Genomic DNA, 23,552 nt, shown 5'->3' on the forward strand with positions numbered 1-23,552 from the left:
AGATTGGTTTACATTTGTCTACTGGGAAGCATAGAATGTTTGAATAAGACGTTTGGATGTGTTTTGAATTTAGACTTGATGTATCGTGATGCTATTTTAGGTACCCAGAGGTAAGAAAAAAAGAAGTGACTGACTCAGGATGCTTCGAGTTTGGGTCCTGAGCAATTTGGAAAAATGCTGTGGCCGGCAGACACCTTTCTCAGAAGAGGGGACTGAGTGAAGGTATGTTTCTTTCATTTTAACCATATTTGAGTTAAATATTGGGACCATGAGATGGAGGAGGGCACAGCAGACAGTCCCTGGAGCTGCCAATCTAATGAGAAACTAAAAGCTGAGAACCCCCAGCTCTGAAGCGGAAGCGGCTGCGTGGCGCGAGGGGGCCCTCTAGTGGAGAAATCTGATGGTGCCAGGAAGCTCGGGAAAGTGGTGTCCAAAGAGATCTCTTCAGCAGAGGTGTCAAAGTCAGCTTGTAGGAGGCCTGTGATGGCCAAAAAGCTAGCTTCAAGATCAGACTGGTGGACAGGATCCATAGCACGCGGCATAAGAATTTGGATCTTATGCCGGGTGCCGGTGGCTCACACCTGCAATCCTAGCTATGCAGGAGGATCTGAGGATCTCGGTTCAAAGCCAGCCTGGGCAGGAAAGTCTGTGAGACTCTTAACTCCAATAAACGGCTCAGAAAATCGGAAGTGGAGCTGTGGCTCAAGTGGTAGAGCTCTCATCTTGAGCTGAGGGACAGTGTTCAGGCCCAGAGTACAAGCCCCACGACCAATCAAAAAAAAAAAAAAAAAAAAAAAAGAATTTGGATCTTGTGCCAAGAACAGAAAGCTACCGAGGCTAGAGATATATATAGCCCAGTGGTAGATCACTTGTCTCACCTGTGTGAGAGGGAGAGAAGGAGGGAAGGAAGGAAGGATAGAAAATAAAGAAAATAGAAAGCCCACAATTGGTTTCAAGCAGATCGGAACCAGGAGAGATACTTAATTGGTTTTGCAGTTAGAAATCCAGGCTGGGGCGTTGAGAGTTGCACGAAAGATGGGACCATCTTTAGAGAGAAACCACGATGAGTATAATCCTCAAGAAGAAACCCTAGGCACAGAGATGTGAAATAACTTACCCAAAGTAACACAGCTGGTATGTGGAGAAACAGTTGATCCAGGTTGAGTCAAATGAGCGTGGAGTCCAAGAACACACACAGCTCCCAGTGAAGCGTTGGTGGTTCAAAGCCCACCCAGCATCCTTCCTAATGGGGCCACAGGACACATCTGTGAGGGATTTGGAAGAGAGGAAGAGATTTGAAAACACTGGGATTGGAAATAAATTGATAGAAGTGCCCACACAGGGCTTTTTGTGGTGGTGGTGGTTGGTTGTGGGGCTTGAACTCAAGGCCTGGGCACTATCCCTGAGCACTTTCTTGCTCAAGGCTAGCACTCTTATCACTTTGAGCTATAGCACTACTTATTTTCTGGTGGTTACTTGGAGATAAAGAGTCTCACGGACTTTCTTGTCCGGTCTGGCTTTGAACCACGACCCTCAGATCTCAGCGTCCTATGTAGCAAGGATGACAGGTGTGAGCTCAGCCACATGGCTCTTTCTATGAAAAATGGATTTCATGAGGCCCAAAGCAAATGCAAGTCTTCATGCTTTTGCTTTTCGCTATCCAAACAGAAAGGGATGGAAAGACTCTGTGTGTGTGTATGTGTGTATATGTACATTTGTGTGTGTGTGTGTGTTATTTTTCTTTTTCTTTTTCTTTTTTTTTTTTGGGGGGGGGGTCCGGTCATGGGGCCTGAACTCTGGGCCTGGGCGCTGTCCCTCAGCTCTTCAGCTCAAGGCTAGTGCTCTACCACTTGAGCCACAGCACCACTTCTGGCTTTTTTCTTTTTGCTTATGTGGTGCTGAGGAATCGAACCCAGGGCCTCATGCATGCAAGGCAAGCGCTCTACCACTGAGCCACCTTCCCAGCCCCCCCCCTTATTTTTCTTTACCAATAATTAACCTGAAACTTTTATTCAGCCCCTCAAAAGGGTCAGCTGTGAGTTAGAGCACAGTGTTAGAATCTGAAGTCATACCAGCCTTCCTCCTGTCCCCCAATCCCCTTCAAACAAAAAGGACATCACTTTCCTTCAGTGTCGCTTGCTGTTCAGTATCATAGCCTGGAAGTCTGAGTCACCAGTTACCTTATGCCCATCTGGGACCTTCTGAGGAAGGACAAGGAAATGACATATCTAAATCAAGATGGTGTGTTACCAGGTGCTAGTGGCTCACACCTGGAATCTTAACTACTCAGGAGGCTGAGATCTAAGGATCCCAGTTCAAAGCCAGCCCAGGCAGGAAAGTCTGTGAGACTCTTAACTCCAATTAAGAAGCCAGAAGTGGAGCTGTGGCTCAAACGGTAGAGGGCAAAAAAAGATCAGGGACAGCCCCCAGGCCTGAGTTCAAGCCCCAGTACTGGCACATAGACACACATATGCACACGCACACAGGTCATTTATGTCTGAAAAGTAAGGAGGACAAGCCGTCTGGCTTTGTGAAGAAGTCTGTCAAGGTTTCCTTTAAACTAACGGCAGCTGCAGCACCCCACTCCTAGTAAAAGTGGGCATGGAAGTCCCCGGACAGCTTTCAGAACACTGGGCCACGGTCTTAGCTCTGTGCAATGCAGAGATGGAAATCCTGCCGGCAGAGGGCGCTGCTAGGCCGGCAGATAGTCCAGCCCAACAAGCCGGTGTGGTACCTGCCCTCTCTCCCAGGCTCCCCTGGTTAAGTTGCACCCTTGGCTTATTTTTTGCAGGGAAATCCCTGTCAGAGATGCACTGGTTAAGGGCATGCCCTCCACCAGCAGTACCCACCCAGATATCCCCAAACTAGCAGGCAAACATGAACTCCAATAGAACATCCGCTTCTGCTTCAGCTTCGGGTTATACCATTAGCTTCATTTAGTTCGGGGTACCCAGAGAATGTTTCCTTGGAACATCCTGAGTCTTTGTAACCTGGAGTGCGAGTTAGCGGCCTCAAGACATGAATCTGAACTTTAACACAGAGGCCAGGCATGTGGGGGCACCACCAGTATCTCAGCTACTCAGGATGCGGAAGTAAGATCATGCTCACAGGCCAGGCCGAGACATGAGATCCTATCTGAAAAGCAAACTAAAACTGGGCTAGGCATGTGGCTCCTAGTGGTAGAGTGCTCGCCTAGCATGCATGAAGCCCTGGGTTCCATTCCTCAGGACCACAGACACAGAAAAAGCCAGAAATGGGGCTGTGGCTCAAGTGGTAGAGTGCTAGCAGGGACAGTGCCCAGGCCCTGAATTCAAGCCCTGGAACTGGAAAAAAAAAAAAAAAAAAGAGGCAAAAAAACCTGGAGTGTATGGCTCAGGTGACAGAGTCCTTACTCAGGAAACATGAGGCCCTGAATTCAGTCCCCAGTACTGCCAAAACCCCCAAAATATAAGCACAGAAATCACATGACCACAATACGTCGTCTACAGAAAGCAACTCATCCTTAATTGCAGCTCATTGAAACTAGAGTTGAAATTGATTTAAGATTGAGAAGAACTTTCAGTAGGAAAGACATAAAAAATTAATCGGACCGTTCCCATTATAATTAATTTAAAATCTTTAAAGTATCGTTGTTCAACATAGATACCTTTATTCATTTCTTTTAATGATGGTTAAAAAAAAATTCAAGGTCTTTTTTTGTTACTTTTTAACCTTTTTTATTGAAACAGTACAATCTTGTATACAAGATTTGTGTACACTTTGTAGGCACACAGCTTTGTATATGTAAATCTTGTGTATGGCTTAATGGATTTTTTTTTTTTTTTTGGTTCCTATCTGGGACTTGAACTCAGGGACTGGGCACTATCACTGAGCTTCTTTGTTCAAGGCGAGCGCTCTACCACTTGAGCCACAGCACCACTTCCGGTTCTCTGGTGGTTTATGGGAGATAAGGGTCTCACTGGGCTGGCTTTGCACTTCGATCCTCAGATCTCAGCCTCCTGAGTTAGCTAGGATTGCAGGCGTGAGCCACCGGCGCCTGGCAACGCCACGATTTTTGGTACACAGTAGCAGTGTGAGCACGCACCCACACAGAGGCCCAGGCCCAGGCACGGGATGAAGCTTCCTCCAGGACTTCCTCCTCACACTACATCCAGAAAAGCCCAGGGTTTGCAGGAAGAGGATGTGAATCAAAGAACACACAGTCCTCTGCCCTGTCACCACCACAAGCATGCCAGGACACACAGCATCCGGTACCCCACACAGACACACTGAGACTGTGGAGAGATCCCATGAGGAGGGAAAGAGGGAGGGCAGATGGATGGAGAGGTGGATGGATAGACGGATGGATGGACGGTGGGTGGGTTGACAGATAGGTTGATGGATGTATGGATAGGTGGCTGGATGAATCTCTGTTCCAGATCTTTCAGAGTTAAAAAAAAGATTAAACACGTATCTATTAAATGCTTGACTATTGCTGGTTACCTGTGGCTCACGCCTGTCACCCTAGCTACTTTGGAGGCTGAGAGCTGAGGATCATAGTTCAAAGCCAGCTAACTATGAAATCGGGGCGTTGTGCGTGGAGAAGACGCAGATGGTGAATGAGCAGCCAGCACACGTGGCCCAGCCCAGTCCAAAGGCAACTCGACTGATGATCTTCTTAGCGACCCCATTTCCACGCTGCCACTGGATGGTGGCCACTGACTGGGCAGGCAGCCCAGGGCCCCGCGTGCACGCCCCGCAGCCTCTGGAGGCTCTCGGTGACAATGAGGGCCTTCTTGCTGTGTTCACCACACATCCCCCACGGAGGCAGAGGCCTGACCAGGCAGTGTGGCCTCTTCCTGGGGGAAGGTCACACGGCCCCCAACCCCCCCCCCCCCCCCCCGGGAGAAAGCAGCTCATTGTTTGGCTGCTACAAAGGTCAGCATTTGTTCCCTGCCAGGCTGGGAGCGGAGCTGAGGCCCTGCTCTGGCTAGCTCTCCGTGGGGAGGGGGCTGGGAGAGTGGGAGCAGTGACCCCAAAAGGGGCAGAGGTGAGGGCACCGGGTGATTTCCCAGCTCCTGCACCAACAATGGGCCTTTTGTTCCTGCCCTTTCTCTTCAATGAAGGAGGCAGGACCATGTGTACCTTGAATGGAGGGAGCGGCAGGGGGAGCGGGAGGGGGACAGACAGGGAAAGAAAGGAAGAGGGAGAGGAACCAAGGGGGAGAGAGAGAAGAAAGGAGGAGAGGAGAGGAAGGAAGGAAGGGAGGAGGAAAGTGAAGGGAGGGGGGAAAAGGAGGGAAGAAGAGAGAAAGGAGGGGAGGGGTTGTGCGTGTGTGTGCGTGTGTGTGCGTGCGTGTGTGCGCGCGTGCACGCGCGTGTGTACATGCGTGTGTGCATGCGTGTGTATGCGTGTGTGCGTGCATGCATGTGTGTGCGCGTGCGCGCGTGTGCGTGTGTGCATGTGTGTGCATGTGTGTGTGGGTGCATGTGTGTGTGTGTGTGTGTGTGTGTGTGTGTGTGTGTGTGTGTGTGTGTGTGTGTGTGTGTGATGTGGGTGGGAAGGAACTGGCAGGCCAAGGCCCGGGAATAGGACACAGTGTAACTGCAGAGTCACACCTGCTGGGCTGGAGCAGCTCTAGGGCCCCCCCTGGGTCCACAGGGCACAACTCTTTTCCCTTCCCCCCACCATCTGAAGGAGCCCACAGAACCCAGCGACTGGCACAACAGGCGAGGGCTGGATACCGATCGTTGGCACACGCTTTCCTGGCCTCTCATCACCTCTCTTCCTCGCCCCGCCTTTGTCCTGGTCTCCACACTAGGCTGTGGTCAGGAGCCCGCCTCTCAGCCCGTGTCCAGTGCCAGGATGTGTGTGCCACTAGGGGCAGCCACGATCATTTCAGAGACATGCTGACCTTTTATAGTCTAATAGATATGCATTTCTTTTTTACTTTTTTTTTTTTTTTTTGGTCAGTCCTGGGGCTTGAACTCAGGGCCTGGGCACTGTCTTTGAGCTTTCTTGATCAAGGCAAGCACTCTACCACTTGGAGCCACGGCGCCATTTCCGGTTTTCTGGTGGTTCATTGGAGACAAGAGTCTCACTGACTTTCTTGCTTGGGCTGGCTTTGAATCACAGTCCTCAGCTCTCAGCATCCTGAGTAGCTAGGATGACAGGCGTGAGCCACCTGCCCTAGGCTTATTTTACTTTTTCCATTAAATTTTTTCTGTTATTATTATTAAGTAGTTGTACAAAGGCATTTAACAGGGCAGTTTAAGAATACAATGTATCTTGATTACAAAAAAAAAAAGCCAAAGTGGGCTGGGAAGGTGGCTCAGTGGTAGAGTGCTCGCCTAGCATGCATGAAGGCCTGGGTTCAATCCCTCAGTACCACATAAGCAGAAAAATCTGGAAGTGGCGCTGTGGCCCAAGTGATAGAGTGCCAGCCTTGAGCAAAAGAAGCTCAGGGTCAATGTCCAGGCCCTGATTTCAAGCCCTACGACGGGCAAAAAGAGAGGAAAAAAAAAACCCAAACTGAGTTGTATGGTAGCCATGATAATTTCTTCTCCTTGCTTCCTCTGGAAGCAGGATGCTGAGCTCTTCCTGGAAGCTGGATGGAGACAAGACCATGAAGAGAGCTCCATGAAGCAGTGACCTCAGGATCAAAACATACTCCTTGGGCAATGCTTTGCTCTCCTCTCTGAGCTGCTGGTGAACGGATCCTCTGGTGCACTTTCTGTTCTTATATTAACCAAGATCGTCTTGTAAACTACTCATTGAAAATGGACAGTACCAGATTTCTTTTTCTTTTTTTCTTTTTGTTAGTCCTGGGGCTTGAACTCAGGGCCTGGGCGCTGTCCCTGAGCTTTTTTGCTCAAGGCTAGTGCTCTACCACTAGGGCCACAGCACCACTTCTGGCTTTTTCTGTTTATGTGGTACTGAGGGCTTCATGCATGCTAGGCAAGCACTCTATCACTAAGCCACATTCCCAGCCCAGTACCGGGTTTCTTTTTATGTATTTTATTTTGTTGGTCATAGGACTTGAACTCTGGGCTTGGGCACTGTCCCTGCAATCTTCAGCTCAAGGTAAGCACTCTACTGCTTGAGCTACAGCACCATTTTAAGTTTTCTAGTGGTTTATTGGAAATAAAAGTCTCATGGACTTTCCTGCCTGGGCTGACTTTGAACCGTGATCCCCAGATCTCAGCCTCCCGAATAGCTAGGATTACAGTCATGAGTCACTGGTGCCCAGCTCCAGTACCGGATTTCTAAACTCATCTCTTCCCTTACTTTCATCTATGGCTCTGAAAACAAAAAGAAAAAAACTCCTTCATGCTGTCAATGACAAGTCAGTACATTTTGAGCTTTAAAACACCAACTTTAGCTGGGCGCTGGTGGCTCACGCCTGTCATCCTAGCTACTCACGAGGCTGAGATCAGAGAGTTGCGGTTCAAAGTCAGCAAAATCTGTGAGGCTCCTAACTCCAGTTAGCCAGTAAAATGCTGGCAGTACAGGTGTGGCTCAAATGGTAGAGTGCTAGCTATGAGCCCCACTACCAGCATGCGTGCGCACACACGCACACACACACAAACACACACACACAAATAAAAATAAAATAAAATTGTTAACCTTAAAGATAGCAACCTGGTTTTAAAGGAAGTTTAATTGAAATTAAATTCTAACAACCATATAAAGCCACATTGGATACAAGATTACACAGCTCATGATTCTTTTTTCCTGTTTGTAAATTCCTGCATTTCCCTTGGCAGGCTCAATGTCACTGAGATATCTGTCACCAGTTCCCCGAGAAACAATTTAGAAAAATGATTCTTCTCCTTTTTTTTTTTTGCTGCTCTTGAGGCTTGAGTTTTTTTCTCCTCAAGGCTAGTACTCTGCCCCTTGTGCCACAGCTCTACTTCTGGCTTTTTTTTTTTTGGTGCTTCATTGGAGATAAAGAGGAAATAAAGCCAAATGTGTGTGTGGAGGGGGGGGGACAGATTCTAGATATCATAGAGGGTTCTAGACCTAAATAAGGTGGATGACCGTGTTTATTTGTGCAGGGAACTGCTTGGTTGTACATAGAGCTGCATTTTCTGTCTCATCCAGCAGGTGGCACTGTCCTAGAACCACGCCTCCGATGGAAGAGGGGTGAGCCACCAGTAACCAACCGCTGCCCATTTCCCATTTTCCCATCACTGGGACAAAGCGTCCATCTGTCTATGTTTGATTGGGGCTTTTAAGCAGCTCATGCTACTAAAATAACAAATCAGGCCTCTTTACTGGAAGGCGATAACTCCATCAGAGGCTGCATGCGAAGAATCTAGGATTTAAATTACCCTATGTTGGTTTTCTTCCTGCCATTCCTTTTCTTGTGAAACAGCCAGAAACTCTATCTCTCAAAACTGACATTCTAATGCTGGGCGCCGGTGGCTCACGCCTGTCATCCTAGCAACTCAGGAGGCTGAGCTCTGAGGATCTCGGTTCAAAGCCAGCCCAGGCGGGAAAGTCCGTGAGACTCTGATCTCCAATAAACCACCAGAAAACCAGAAGTGGCGCTGTGGCTCAAGTGGTAGAGCGCTCGCCTTGAGCTGAAGAGCTGAGGGACAGAGCGCAGGCCCAGAGTTCAAGCCCCATAACTGGAAAAAAAAAATCTAGGCTGGGTTCCAGTGTGGCTCACACCTATCACATTAGCTACTCAGGAGGCTGAGATGTAGGATCGAGGTTCAAAGACAGCCCGGCAGAAGAGTCTGAGCTGTAGAAGACTGTCTTAGGTCCGAGGCTCTAAACCTTGAAGATGACAAAGCATCCTCTCTCCTGGCCCTCAGAGTTCTGCTTTCCTGTCTGGGGACCTACACTTCTTCCGGACGTGGCCTGGACACGTGCGGTCTACCCACAGGGCTGTGGTCTTGGCCTGCAGGCCTCAGTGCATTAGAACACGATGTATGGTAGGTAAGTCACCAATGTCAATAAAGGTGGTAATGTAGTTCTGAACTGTGCAAATACTCTTCAGCCAGACAGTACCTTAAATAGCTACGCTGTATCAAAGAGAGAAGAAGCAGGGCGCCAGTGGCTCACACCTGTCATCCTAACTACTCGGGAGGCTGAGATCGGAGGACTGTGGTTCAAAGCCAGCTCTGGTAGAAAATTGTGTGAGCCTCTTATCTCTCAAGTAACCACCAAAAAAGCCTGAAGTAGAGCAGTAGCTCAAGTGGTAGAGCACTGGCCTTGAGCAAAATAAAAAACTCAAGAACCTCACCAGATTCTGAGTTCAAGTCAAGCTTCAGGATGGCACAGAGACAGACAGACAGACAGACAGACAGAGGAAACGTGTTAGATTTCTTTTTCTCGCTTATTGGCATATCAAAAGCCAGTTGGATCAGGGAGTCTTACCCCACAAGCCCTGGCATAGAAAGCCTGCCCCAAGGTCCTGCTATGTTAGCCATCGTAGGTGAGTCTTGTCTCCCTTCTTCTGAGCTTCTGCAAAACAGAAAGGTTTGTCAAGATGGCAGAAAAGCCAGGCGCTGGTGGCTTGGGCCTATAATCCTAGAGACTCAGGAGGCTGAGATCTGAGAATTGTGGTTCAAAGCCAGCCCAGGCAGGAAAGTCCATGAAACCCTTATCTCCAATGAACAAGAGGGGCGTGAACACTCCCAGAGACGAGACTGGTCTCACCCTTAACATGCTCCTCAGGGAGCAGCCGGACTGCCTGTCTGCAGCTGGCATCATCAAAGATTCAGAAGATGCTGCACCTGGAAGGGAAGACCCCAACTTCCCGGTCTTCTATGGGGTCTGGGATCCCCAAGTCCTCCACAGACCCAGACACCGTCTCCCAAAGATGGAAAATGCCGATATCTCTGACCCTAGGGCATTGTTGTTTGTTGTTACCTAAAGAGGCAAGCCATTTGATGAACATGTCTAGTGAGGTGTTTTTATCAGAACATTTCTCCTCCAGACAGTGGTTGAAGGCTCAGATGAAGAATTATTTCAGAGAAACAAAGATGCCACATCGCCTTTGCACATCTGTGGAGCGGGGTAAAATATTTTTATCTCTCTGTACCCTTCCTCGCAGAGGAGTGCAGCCAGCCTTTACCCTCCTCCTCCCCACAGCTAAATTGGGAGCTGCTTGGGCTGCTCCCATCTGCCCACACACAACTGTGCAGAAGAACTCGGAAGGGCCGCACTGGATTTGGGGGAGTTGAGAGGCAAAATCGAGCGAATGTGGGGGGGGGTGGCAAATGCCTAAGCCACACCAGTAGATTCTAATGGGAAAAGAAGCAAAGGCAAGCTTTTCTGGCAAGAGGCTGGGAGACTGTGGGCAGCAGTGTGCTCAGAGGCCTGGAGGAGAGAAGATACGAAGCCCGAGGGAAGGATGGAGATGTAGAGATTTGACCTAGTAGGAGGTTCCCGGGAACGAAAGGAGCAGACCGGTGGTATTAGATATTTGAGAAATAAAGTCGATAGAAGATAGATAGATAGATAGATAGATAGATAGATAGATAGATAGATAGATAGATAGACAGTCAGATAGATGGACTATGTATATGTATGTATGTGTAGTATGTGTGTCTATCCGTCCTGGGGCTTGAACTCAGGGCCTGGGCACTGTCCCTGAGCTTTTTTTGCTCAAGGCTAGCACTCTACCACTTGATCCATAGTGTTACTTCTGTGCTTTTTTTTTTTTTTTTTTTTAGGGGGGGGTCCAGTCATGGGGCCTGAGCGCTGTCCCTCAGCTCTTCAGCTCACAAGGCCAGCGCTCTACCACTTGAGACACAGCACCACTTCCGGCTATTTTCTTTTTGCTTATGTGGTGCTGAGGAATCGAACCCAGGGCCTCATGCATGCAAGGCAAGCACTCTACTACTGAGCCACCTTCCCATCCACTTCTGTGCTTTTTTATAGTTAGAGATAAGAGTCTCACGGACTTTCTTGCCTGGGTGGGGTGGACTTTGAACCACAATTCTCAGATCTCAGCCTCCTGAGTAGCTAGGATGACAGGTGTGCACCATTGCTACCTGGACCAAGTTTTTGTTTTTGTTTTTGATTTATTGTGTTGGTCGTGGGGCTTGAACTCTGGGCCTGGGTGCTGTCCCTCAGCTTTTCAGCTCAAGGCTAGTGCTCTACCACTTTGAGCCACAGCGGCACGCACTTCCAGTTTTCTGGCAGTTCATTGGAATTAAGAGTGTCATGGACTTTCCTGCCCGGGCTGGCTTTGAACTGGGATCCTCAGATCTCAGCCTCCTGAGTAGCTAGGATGACAGGTGTGACCTAACAGTGCCTGGTGGAGAAAATGTTTTTTTTTTGTTTTTGTTTTTGTTTTGTTTTTTGTCGGTTTGGGGCCTGAACTTTGGGCTTGGGCACTATCTCTCAGCTCTTCAGCTCAAGGTGAATGCTCTACCACTTGAGCCACAGCACCACTTCTGGGTTTTTCTGCTTATGTGGTACTGAGGAATTGAACCCAGGGCCTCAGGTATGCAAGGCAAGCACTCAACCACAGTGCCACCTTCCCAGCCCGAGAAAATGTTTTAAAGGGGGAAATATAATTGTTCTGTAGCACGTTTTGTTTATGTAACAAAGCGGGATTATGTAACTGCTGGGTTTGTCACTCCTGCAGCAGTGTCCCTATCCGTCCTCAAACATCTTTCTTCTATGCTTTTCTTCTGCAGACGGCTTTCTGCAGCTTTGGAGTTGAGCTCACTTACAAACTTTTCACCTCAAAAAAACAAAAACAAAAATACCACCACAGAAGCTGTTAAGAATTGCTCTAATCATCAGGAGTAACTGCCTCCCAGAACTGTTCCACACACTCCCGCCACTGGGCAAATTAGTGGGAGACGGTCTTCCTAACGGAGTCCTGGAATGGAGAAGGTGGAACTGTGCACTGCAGATTGGAGTCCATCTGCTCAGATCCCAAAGAGTCTATGTACTGACTTGTAAAAAGGTTCTCTAAGCCAGGCCCTGTGGCTCACACCTGTCATCCCAGCTACTCAGGAGGCTGAGGTCTGAGGATTGCAATTCAAAGCCAGTGGAGGCAGGAAAGTCTATGAGACTATTATGTCCAGTGAACCACCAAAAAGTTAAGAAGTGAAGCTGGGGCTCAAAGTGGTAGAGCGCTAGCTCTGAGCAAAAAAACTCAAGGACAGAAACCACGTCCTGAGTTCAAGCCCCAGACTGGCACCAGATAAATAAAAAGGTTCCTTAGTCTTTCTGTGCCCAGAAACATTGGAGTAAAATAAGAAAACACACAAAGCAACAGCATCAATCTGCCTAGACCCAGAGGAAGCGCTAGCACACAGCCAGCTGTCATTACACACGCACTGCTCCTGCGTTTTGTTGAGGACAGAGAATCTTTAAGACAAGTTGCCCTTAAGCCCAAATTCTTGACTTTCAATCCTTAATCCTGAAGGTTTCTACTGCTTTGAGCTTTATTACAGGAGAGGCCTTTGGCTGATCTATTTTCTAGTTCTACTCACAACTTCTTCCTTCTTCCTGTCACTTAGGAAGAACTAAAGGACCTCGTCCAACCAACCCCCGCTCCATTCTCCCAGGACACCGCCCTGCTATGAGCGCCATATGCTCTCATCGGTGAATGTGTGCCACACCAGGCTGAGTTTCCTGGCCTCAGGACACCTTTGTGGAAACTTCGGAGCTTGGATATCAGCTGAGCCTGGCCCAAGGTACTCTGGCCTGTCTCTCACCAACTGAGTGCGGTGTGTCTCCGGGGCTCTTTAATGAAAGGATCTGCTCAGCCAAATCAAGAGATTTTTCCAAGCTAGGCAGTGGTGGCTCACACCTGTCATCCTAGCCGCTCAGGAGGTTGAGCTCTGAGGATCCTAGTTCAAAGCCAGATCTGCAATGAATGACTAAAAAGCCAGAAGGGAAACCATGGTTCAAGTGGTAGAGCACTAATCTTGAGCACAACAGCTCAGGGACAGCGCCCAGGTCCTGAATTCAAGCCTCGGTGCTGGTGTGCACACGAAGAAAAGGGAAAAAAAATGAATGATGAAGAAACAGGAAGACAGTAGTGAATGGCCTCTTGTTAGAATGGAGAAGGCAAAACTAGGCGTGCTAGACTTGAAACACATTCATTAATAATTTGAGGAAGGAAGTGAGCGCAAGTTTGTGTGATGCAATATTGTTCCTGTTACTAAACATGATGAAGAAATAAGAACTCTGCATGAATTTAAGACTCAGGATGAGTGCCACAGGAGGCACCATGGCAGAAAACAGTCTTGCAGTGTTACCAAATATCTTCCATTAAGGAGACATTGATTTCACAAAAGATTTCTTCAAAGTAAGCAAAGATCAGTTCAAATAGCTCATGCCTTTAAATCTTTATTCAGAAACAGAGCAACTGGAAGTAACCTCAGTGAATAAAGGACAGAGACTGTGCGTTTCAGTGACCAGAACATAAATTTGGAAATGTGCAGCACAGAAATGGGCTGAGAGAAAAAGAAGAAAGAAAAATTTTTTTTATACTTTATGTAAAATTGTTTTCATATCCTTAGTAATAGAGTTATACATTTGGGTTCAAAGGAGGAAAATTAGAAGATGCTGGCACAGATACAAATATTTTAAAGAAAGGAACAAGCCTTTAAAAACTAGCGTTTAATGTCAAATGAGAGGGTGTTATTAAAGTGTTCCATTTCTGTGTCAGTCATTTTGACAGATGATAATGAAGAAAAATAAATACAATTCAGAATTCTTTCTACAAATGAAATCTTCCAGTCTGCTGAGTAGAAGTGAGCTAATACGGTATTATTACTATTATTGTCAGTTATGAGGCTTGAGCTCAGGGCCTGGGCACTGTCCCTGAGCCTCTCTTGCTCAAGACTAGAACTCTTTCACTTGAGCCACAGCAACACTTCCATTTTTTGACTGACTAATTGGAGATAAGAGTCTCATGGGGGGGCTGGGGATGTGGTTCAGCGGTAGAGCACTTGCCTAGCATGCATGAAACCCTGGGTTTGATTCCTCAGCACCACATAAACAGAAAGAACCAGAAGTGGTACTGTGACTCAAGTGGTAAAGGGCTCACCTTGAGCAAAAGAAGCTCAGGGACAGTGCTCCGGCCCTAAGTTCAAGCCCCGGGACTGGAAAACAAAAAAAAACAAAACAAAAAAAAAAAAACCTCATGGAGCCAGGCGCTGGTGGCTCACGCCTGTCATCCTAGCTACTCAGGAGGCTGAGATCTGAGGATCGCCGTTCAAAGCCAGCCCGGGCAGGAGAGACCGTGAGACTCCTATCTCCAATAAACCACCAGAAAACCGGAAGTGGCGCTGTAGCTCAAGTGGTAGAGCGTTGCCTTGAGCTGAAGAGCTGAGGGACAGCGCCCAGGCCCAGAGTTCAAGCCCCACGGCCGACCAAAAAAAACAAAAAAAACAAAAAAAAAAACCTCATGGGCTGGCTTCAAACCATGAACCTCAGATCTCAGCCTCCTGATTAGCTAGGATGACAGGCATGAGCCACTGGTGTCCAGCTAATATGATTCATTTATTTAGTATATTGAAGGAGTTAAATGAATGTAAGATTTATAAACTATTGAGTAGAAAATAAACAACATAGCCAGGTGCTGGTGGCTCACACCTGTAATTCTAGCTACTCAGGGGGCTAAGATCCAGAAGATCATGGTTCAAAGCCACTGCAGCAGAAAAGGCTGCAAGATTCCCTTACTAGCAAAATGCTGGACTGGAGGTATAGTTCAAGTGGTAGAGCACCAGCCTAGCAAGTTCCGGGCTCTGAGTTAAAAAACTAATACCAGAGGGGAAAAAAGATCAGTGTAAATACTTCTGCCCATGAAAGAATGAGGGACGGATGAGCAGTGCTTGAAAGCAGGAAGGAGGCTGCTCTTACCACAAAGTGGTTCAGAGAGCTAAGAGGAATTGAGTAGGCCTGAACACTTGATTAAGGAATCTGGACTTTATTTTTTAGTCGTTGGTAGCGTACATCATGCCTTAGCTTCATTTTTCCCTTAGCAAAAAAAAAAAGGGGGGGCATTATGTATTATGGGATATACTTATATGTATTTGTTTATTTGTGTGTGTGTGTGTGTGCCAGGACTGAGGCTTGAACTCAGGGCCTAGATCTTGTCCCTACACTTTTTTGCCCTAGGCTAGCACTTCGACCACTTGAGCCACAGCTCCACTTCGGCTTTTTCAGTGGTTAATGGGAGATAAGGAGTCTCATGGTTCTGAACGGTAACCCTCAGCACTCGGCCTCCTGAGTAGCTAGAAGTCTATGCAGTAGGACCACAAGTTCCAGGGAAGCCTGGGGGGGATCCTAAGTTGAGATCCTGTCTCAAAAGCAGCAAGGAGGCTGAGATCTAAGGATTGCAGTTCAAAGCCAGCCAGGGCAGACAAAGTCATGATATGTATATATGTATATATGTGTATATATATATATATATATATATATATATATACTTCTTTCTTTCCGTCCCGTCTCCCCTTTCCTGGGTCTCCCATCCTCCCGAGCTGCTGGCCGGGCTGGGCTTTCCCCCTCTGAGACCCAGTCCCTAACACTAACCACCACGATGAGTTTAATAATAATAATCGCCGTTGCCGCCCTGTTCGGCCTCAGTTTCCCCCTCCTCGGCAGCACAGTGCTGAGCCTCCAGAGCAGGAAGTCACCGTCCTCACCCCAAGTCCATCCCGGCGCGCAGCCAACTTCCCCCCAACGAGGAGCCCAACATCGTTCCACCAGCTGTCTGGGGCCAATCCACTTTCTTCCGGAGCCCACAGCTCGGGGTGGGAAACCCTTCCACGTTTCAGACTCTCTCCCGGGAAGGGAGGGAGGGAAGAGGGGGGCGCAGGGGTGGCTGCCCCGGGGTTTCCCGCTGGGGTCCCGGGCAGGCGGGGCGGGGCCTCGGAGGGCGGGGCGAGCAAGGTGGAGGCCCCCCGGGGAGGGGCGGAGCCTCGGAGGGCGGGGCGAGCTAGGCGGAGGCCCGGGGCGTGACCAACAAGGCCGAGGTCAGGGGCGTGGCCTCCTCGCGTGGGGCGGGGCCTAGGAGGGTGAGGCGTGCTCAGGCGAAGCCCGGGGGCGGGGCCGTCTCCTCACGTGGGGGCGGGGCCTAGGAGGGCGGGGCGAGCTAGGCGGAGGCCCGGGGCGTGACGAACAAGGCCGAGGTCGGGGGCGTGGCCTCCTCACGTGGGGGCGGGGCATAGGAGGGCGGGGTGAGCTAGGCGGAGGCCCGGGGGCGTGGCCTCGCCGCCGCCGCGCGGGGGCGGGGCCGGCTAGGCGGAGGCTCGGGGGCGTGGCCAGGCGCGCGGCTCGCCCGGGCCTAGGCCGCCGCTGGGCTCCGCCTCGCCCGGGCTACGCAGGCGGCGGGGCTGCGGCACGGGCCGGGAGGGCGGGCACCATGGCGGCGGCGGAGCCTGCTGCTCCCGCGGCGGCTTCTCCCGAAGCGCCCGTGGCGACCGCGACGGCAGAACCGGAGGCGGGAGACGAGGACAGCCGCGAGGTCCGGGTGCTGCAGAGCCTGCGGGGCAAAATCTGTAAGCGGGGAGAGCGGGCCGGGGGGGGGGGTTCCGGGCGGCGCGGGGGCGGCGGGCGCGGCCGGAGGGGGGTGTGTGGAGGGAGGCGTCGCCCGGGCCAGGCGGCGTGGGCCGCGGCCGAGGCGGGGGGGGGGGGCCCGGGGCGCGGCCCGGACGCGCGGGAGCCGGGGGGCGCGGGAGCCGGGGGCGTGAGGCGCTTCCGGCCGCCCTCACGCGCAGGCCCGGCCGGGGAGCGGCCCGCGGCGGGAGCCGGGCGCGCGTTACCGGGAGGCGCGGCCGGGGGTGGCGGGGCGGGGAAGCGGCGCGGCCCCGGTTCCGGTCGGGTCTCCTCGGAGCCCCGGCGCGGGAGCCAGCCGGACACCTGTGCGCGCCTCATCCCGGGCCGCGGGGACTCGAACCCGGGGCGGGGGGGGGGCCGGGGTGGGACTGGACCGGGGAGCCCACCCGCCCGCCGCCGCCGCCGCCGCCCCGCACCGGATCCCCGCTCGGCGCCTGCGGGTCCCGGGCCGGCGGCGGACGCCGGCTCGTTTCGCTCGGGTCATTTGGATACCTGCCTGTATGATTATTGTTGGTGTTATTGTTATGGGGTTGATGAAACGGCCCCGTGCAGCCTGAGATGTTCCCGCACACACACAGTTCACACAAACCCCGCTTCCTTCCCGCGCCTCCCTCTCCCCTCCCCTTCTTTTTCTGTATCAGAGATCCATTTTTGGGGGGGGCATTTTGTGGGAGATGCTCACGTTTTCCCGATTTAGTCGTCTCAGCTCGGGAACAGGTTCCGTGTCTTACGTAAATAACCCTCACTTAGGAGGGACACTGTTCCCTTTGGAGGGAAAAGAAAGAAAAACCAGAGTGCTTCAGAATTGCTCATCTGTGATGTCTTCCTCGGTCAGGATATCCGCGTGTCTGTATAATTTATAGGTTTTTCCTATATGTTATAATGTGTGAATTTTGCACATAACATTTTCTATGGAGCATTTCCTCAGTAGCAATGTTACCGACTGATCTTGGAGCCTCTTGTTTTTCAGATGACTCCCTTTTCAAGGATTTTGTTAAACCTCAGAAACTGAAATATTAAATTCTCTCACTTTTTATTTCTTGAAATACACCTGGGATTTAAGAGATTACAGTTCTTCAGTCTAGGAAATGACACCTGTGAAGTACCTCTTTTGCCCACCTTAAGTTTTCAACATGAAAGCTGCTTTCCTGGGTATAAAACATACTTCAGAATTTGGATTAAAATACTAGGGTTGGAACTCAGGGCTTAACTTGGCCTGTTTGTTTACAGTGGGCATTCTAGCTCTTGAGCCATGCCACCATTCTGGCATTTTGCTAGTTTATTAGAAATGGAGTCTCTTAGACTTTGCTGCCCTACCTGCCTGGCTTTGAACCATGGTTTTATGGGTCTCAGCCCACTCAGCTTATATGAAATATTTGTTTAATATTTGCATCTCTAATACTTGGGAGACCAAATGGACCAAAGTGACTTGGGTTTGCAAACTTTGGACGGTTTTACTTTTTTTTCCGGGGGTGGGGGTGGGGTTGGAGGGGGAGATACTTTGCCCTCCCGGTAAACTGGATTAATCCAGAGTTGGTAGAACTTGAGAACGTTGGGAAGTGCAGTGTTGTGTTTTCCTGTATGTAGCTGATACGGGTTTTGTTGGCTAGGGAGCAGTCATCAACAGGTACTGAAGTCACAGAAATGGAGTGAGAGTGGGCTGACAGTGAAGAGTTGCCCACCTGCAAGACACTCGGCCCGGCCTCACCTCTTTTCTTCATGCCTTAGAAGGCCCACTGGCCTGGAGACGAGGCACGCTCAAAACCACATTGGGACTCTCATGGCTTGAGAGTAGTAGTCCCTGAGTTGAAAGTCAGCCTGAAAGAAAATGTTCTTATTTCTGGACTTAGGTGGGCAACTTCCACTCAAATCATGGCCCCGAGAAACAAGGATGGATTGTTTTATAGATCTGTAAAGTTCTGCAATAAATAATGGTCCACAACTTTCTAAAGAGATTTCTTTTCTGTATTTTATGAAGGTTTTGTTTTGTTTTGTTTTTGCAGAGGGGCGGGTGTCAGTCATGGGGCTTGAACTCTAGGCCTAGGCGCTGTCCCTCAGCACTTCAGCTCAAGGGTAGCGCTCTACCACTTGAGCCACTGCGCCACTTCTGGCCTTTTCTATTTATGTGGTGCTGAGCAATCCAACCCAAGGCCTCATGCATGCGAGGCAAGCACTCTACTGCTGAAGCACCTTCTCAGCCCCCTTTCCTGTACTTTAAAATTAATTTCCTGTATATTTCACAAGGTATATGGTATCAAATTTGGCAGAACAACAAAAAATTCATAGCCATTTTCATACAATTACCTGCTTTTGGCAAATCCAGTGTGGCTGACTGTGTTTTGGCCTGAGAGACTGATAACCCAGCTTTCTGAGGTCACTTTGGTGCCCTGGGAAGCCATGACAGTTTTGTAAGGTTGGCTGTCTTCAGTGTATTCAAGAGTCAAGGTTGGTTGTTGGGTGTCCTGGACTTGTCATGTGAAAGGAAGTTAGGAGTGTACCGCAGGCCCTGTCCTTTGATCTGAACCTCCTGTGCAGTGGATACAGCAGCAGGGCTAGTATTCCAGGAGCACATTTGCATGCCTCCTCCACTCCCCAAATGTCATTCTCTGTGTAATTTGGACTTCTCATTTGTGTGTCACCAGCCTTCATGCTACCCTTTTCAGTTAGCACTGGTCTGTACAGCTGGCTCTTGTCCCATCAAATCAGATTATGGAAATGTTGAGAGGGCCCAATGCCCTGTTATGAATGGGTTTGTTTATCTCACTCAAGAGGGACCAGATTCACAGGGAGAGCCAAATATAAAAATTGGTGTGAATACTGAGATGGGGGTGTACACATCTGACCTGTGGCTAAGGATCCCACAGGTATGCCCCCAAACTTACTTGGTAGGCCTGATACTTCCAGAGGAAGAATGACTTGGAGCTGTTTGACAAAGTCAGGATGATCCATAGGGTGTGGTTAAGTGCTTGAGCTTAGAGACCTTGTGAAGTTAGTCACCTGGGTTGCATCCTCATTTCCAACTTTCTCCATACTCTTGTGTAAAGCGGGGATAGTGAATATTACCTCTCCCACAAGATTTCTGTGACCCCTTCTCTTAGGAATAGAATAGGAGATAAGTTTATCCATTATCTGATGTTCACCAACTTGTGCAGGCATTTCCTTGGGTACAAAGCTGATGAAAAGTAGGCTTATACTCTGCCTTTATGTATTGTTAGTTAATGCTCATTTGACTTTAGGCAGCTCATTTACCTCTGAGCTTTTGGTTATCTCTCCTGCCTGGGGTTGTCTTTCTCCTTTCCTCCAGCCCATGTTTATGTCAGGGAACTTCTGTCCTTCTTCAGAAGCTGCTCTCTGTGATCTGTCCAAAGCCTCCCAAAGCCTCCTTTGGAGCACACCCAGCTCTCTCTGGCCAGAGTATTGGTTGGGTCTTCCTGCTGCTGGAGAGTTACAGTTCTGTCCATTTCCTTATTATAGCACATTTCATAGAAATGATTTGTATATTTCCTCTATTATACTGTGAGCTCTGCCAAGGTAGTTTATCGTTGTTTTTCAACTAAGAAGGGAACCAGTCTTTAGAAAATGCCTACCTTGAAATGTGATCCTGAGGGTAGCTTAAGATACTGGGTGTGAAAGTGTCTTGTAAAATATACAGCTGGAAAATCTAGAAGATGTTAGTGGTATTAAAAGAAAACGACATGGATCTGTCAGGAACTTCATTGCCTTTCAGAATCAGAGTGCTCACTAAGCTTAGGCTCAAACTGATGCTGGAGTTACCTCTTATCTGACTGTATTCATGGATTTGGCTATTAGCTGGTTCTGAAACATGGAGCAGAAAACCTTATATTTTGCCTATTAATTGTTTTTATTTGGTATGATATGTTTGAATGTGGGTATAATAAAGTAAAAACCAAAACATTTTATTGACTACCCAACTGATACGAGAGGAAGAGATTAAAAGTGTTTATTCATGCTAAGACTTCATTATTACCAAATATTTGAAGTAATGAGTTATTTGATAAGCTATTATTGTGAGAAATTTGAAATGAGATGATGAGTTATTTAGAATGGAAGAAGAATCTATCTTTGAGATGGATAGAAACTAGAGTGAAAGGGTTCTTTGTAAAAAGTTCACAGAGAAGTCTGCTAGGCACTTGTCTGCGGAAGACAGGAGCCAAACCTCAATGAGTTCATAGAGATAGTTTGTTTTTTTAAACTAAGAACTCTTTGAATAGACTCCGGAACTAATAAAGCTAGAAGAAAACTATCATTTTATCCTTTAATCATAGATGCTAATCCTACTTCCTTGTTAATATGAGTTATGAAATTATTTGACAGTGAGATTGTATGTGTTATCTACTAATAAAGTTTTATTCTCATTCATAAGAGCCGATAAGATCTTGTTGTATAGTCACATATTAATGCTGTATTGAAAAGCTTTTTATGTATATTAAGAATTTTTTATGGCTTGTCCTCAGTTTTCTGTGTCCTTTTAGTAATCAGAATTCCTTAGGTAAACTGGCACTAGTGGCTCATGCCTATAATCCTGACTACTCAGGAGTTTGACTTTTAAGGATTGAAGTTCAAAGCCATCCCAGGCTTTCTGGTTGTTAATCGGAGATAAGAGTCTCACAGACTTAACTGCCCAGGTGCTGGGTTGTGGGCAGGTATTGCCCCACCCAGTAGTTTTTCTGCTTTGAATGGTTCATCTAGAAACACATCCACACACTTTATACACAAAAGGTGCATCTTGGGCTGGGAAGGTGGCTCAGTGGTAGAGTGTTTGCTTAGCATGCATGAAGCCCTGGGTTCCATTTCTCAGTATCACCTACACAGAAAAAGCCAGAAAAGGTGCTGTGGCTTGAGCAAAAGAAGCCCAGGGACAGTGCCCAGGTCCTGAGTTCAAGCCCCAGGACTGGCACAAGAAAAAAAAAAAGTGCATCTTCTTTATACAACTAAGTAAACCAGAGTAACCTCATTTGGCTCCCTGGATGCTTTTTTCCAAAACTATCTGAACAGCCTTGGGTTCTGCCAGCATCAGGTTTGGGGCCTTTAGCCTGCCACACCAGGCTTTCTTAGTTACCCTATGAGCCTGGCAAAGTTTCATGAGCTACAGGACCCATTGGCCTGGCCTAGCCCCGTAGAGATTCCCACCAGATGTGTTTCAGTTTGATTTCTCACCTTGAGGAGGGGCCTGTAAGGCCCTTAGACGCTGACAGCAGAGGTGGGCAAACCACAGGAAGATTCTGTGCTCACTTGAGACACACCTCTCTAACCCACGGGTACTTCCTGCACTACCTTGTGAAACTCGTGTGTTCGTGTGCAGTAGTTTCCTAACTTCTAAACCAAGCTCATTCAGACGTGATTAATACGATGGTACTATAGATAGCTGCAGGATGGTTATTATGCATATGACGTGTGCACACAACCGGTCCCTAATTATGTTCATAGACTCTCCCACTGACGACTTGCTGCTTACCTCACGGGGCATTTTTGAGAAGAGCAATAGAATTTATGCCTTCACGTTGACTTTTTGCTTTTTTAGAATGATACATAGTTCAGAGTTTTAAAAAAAAATCTTCAAAGTTGATTAGAATACAGTATAAACATCGGTGGAATGTCAAATGAAATTTACTCCCCCAATATAACTGATACAAGCCAATTTTCTTTTTTAAAGATCTGTATATTTTGTGCAGGTCCTAAGGCTTGAACTCAGATGAGCACTGACTCGGCTTTTTTTGTTCAAGGTTGGTGTTCTACCACTTGAGTCACAGCTCTGCTTCAGGCCTTTTGGTGGTTAATTGGAAATAAGAGTCTCATAGACTTTCTTGTCCAGCCTGGCTTCAAACCATGATCCTCAGATCTCAACCTCATGAGTATATAAGATTATCGGAATGAGCCATCAGTACTTGGCTAAGATTTATTTTAATTAACAAATAATTGTACATAATCATGAGTTTTTCCATAGTTTTAGTTTTACGCTTTTGCTTGTTGGAGTTTTTTGTTTTTTATTTTTGTTTTTGGTGGAAGGAGGTGCTTATTTTGTAAAAAATGTTGCCACCTTTATTCGCTACCTGACTTTTTTTCACAAAAATAAAGGCAGCAGCACTGGAAAAATTAGTTTCTCCTAAAACTATGTAATAGAGCAGGAGAGTGACTGGCTTGGCCATGCTTTGTGCTTTGCAGTAATAGGCTGTGTGGTCCGATTGGTGATACCGGTCAGCTTGCTGTCATTTAAGTATAACACATGAAGGATTGTTATCTCTTGATGGACAACTGACTGCTTCATCATGTAACCCTAATGATCTAAATCCATAAAATTAAGAGGCACTCTAGTTCACCTTGGATTAGTGTTGTGTGGAGCATATATGTACATCAGTGGGGTTTTTTAAATTACCTTGTGTTTTAAGTTAAAGTGTTATGTAACCATATGAGGTTTATCTAGTCCAGACTTTGATCAGGAAAGCTGTGTGTCAGTGAGTTTTCTGAAGCAAATGCAGTTAAGATGGGACAAGAATGTTGATTCCACGCCTCTTGCTTTCTTAGATTTGTACTTTGTTTGATTTCAGCAAACACCAAAAATTCATGAGTATCTCCTAAGAACTTTAGAACTAGACTTAGCTGAGTCTTTTATTCGTTCCTTAGCAAATATTTCTCTGGTGTTTATTATATGCCAATCACTGTTTTGGATCTTAAGAATCAACAAGTTCTCAGGTCTCGTAGGAAAGAAAGAAAGGGAAAAACTCTTAAAAAATTAACAGATTTTTAGATCGTTGTGAATGTTATCAAGCAGACAGAGCAGAGAAATAGCATATGTTGCCAGTGTTATCTACTTTAGATAGTATGGCTGGGGATGGTTTCTCTGAGGAAGTGACATTGGAACTGAGACCTGTGTGATAAGAAAGCACTAGCCAAGTAAACGTCTGGGAGTAAAGTGTTCCAGGCAGAGGCCCTAAGCTTGACCGAATTTGGCATGGCTGATGAACCTGAGGGGGGCGGGGGGGGGGGGGAGTAGACACTGAAGAGGGTAA

General features: G+C 48.1%; 1 protein-coding gene across 5 annotated transcripts in view; it reads left to right on the plus strand.

Moving 5' to 3' along the window:
• Rasa2 (RAS p21 protein activator 2) overlaps positions 1 to 23,552 on the plus strand; it is a 120,782-nt gene that overhangs the window by 24,052 nt on the left and 73,178 nt on the right. The window contains exons 2-5 of one of the 5 annotated variants that reach the window (XM_070005539.1): positions 101 to 222; positions 7,015 to 7,062; positions 8,802 to 8,925; positions 12,474 to 12,650. Coding sequence is in view for 1 of the 5 variants with exons in the window: in XM_070005537.1 (XP_069861638.1) it covers positions 16,331 to 16,466 (136 nt within the window). In the remaining 4 variants the exon portion in view is untranslated. Of the gene's footprint in view, positions 1 to 100; positions 223 to 7,014; positions 7,063 to 8,801; positions 8,926 to 12,473; positions 12,651 to 16,300; positions 16,467 to 23,552 lie in introns of those variants that run through there. The other 4 variants (XM_070005538.1, XM_070005540.1, XM_070005541.1 and 1 more) reach the window with 4 other exon arrangements.

This window comes from Dipodomys merriami, unplaced genomic scaffold (genome assembly GCF_024711535.1).
Source record: "Dipodomys merriami isolate MVZ:Mamm:240054 unplaced genomic scaffold, mDipMer1.0.p SCAF_68, whole genome shotgun sequence".
In the NCBI taxonomy this organism is placed as follows: domain Eukaryota; kingdom Metazoa; phylum Chordata; class Mammalia; order Rodentia; family Heteromyidae; genus Dipodomys; species Dipodomys merriami.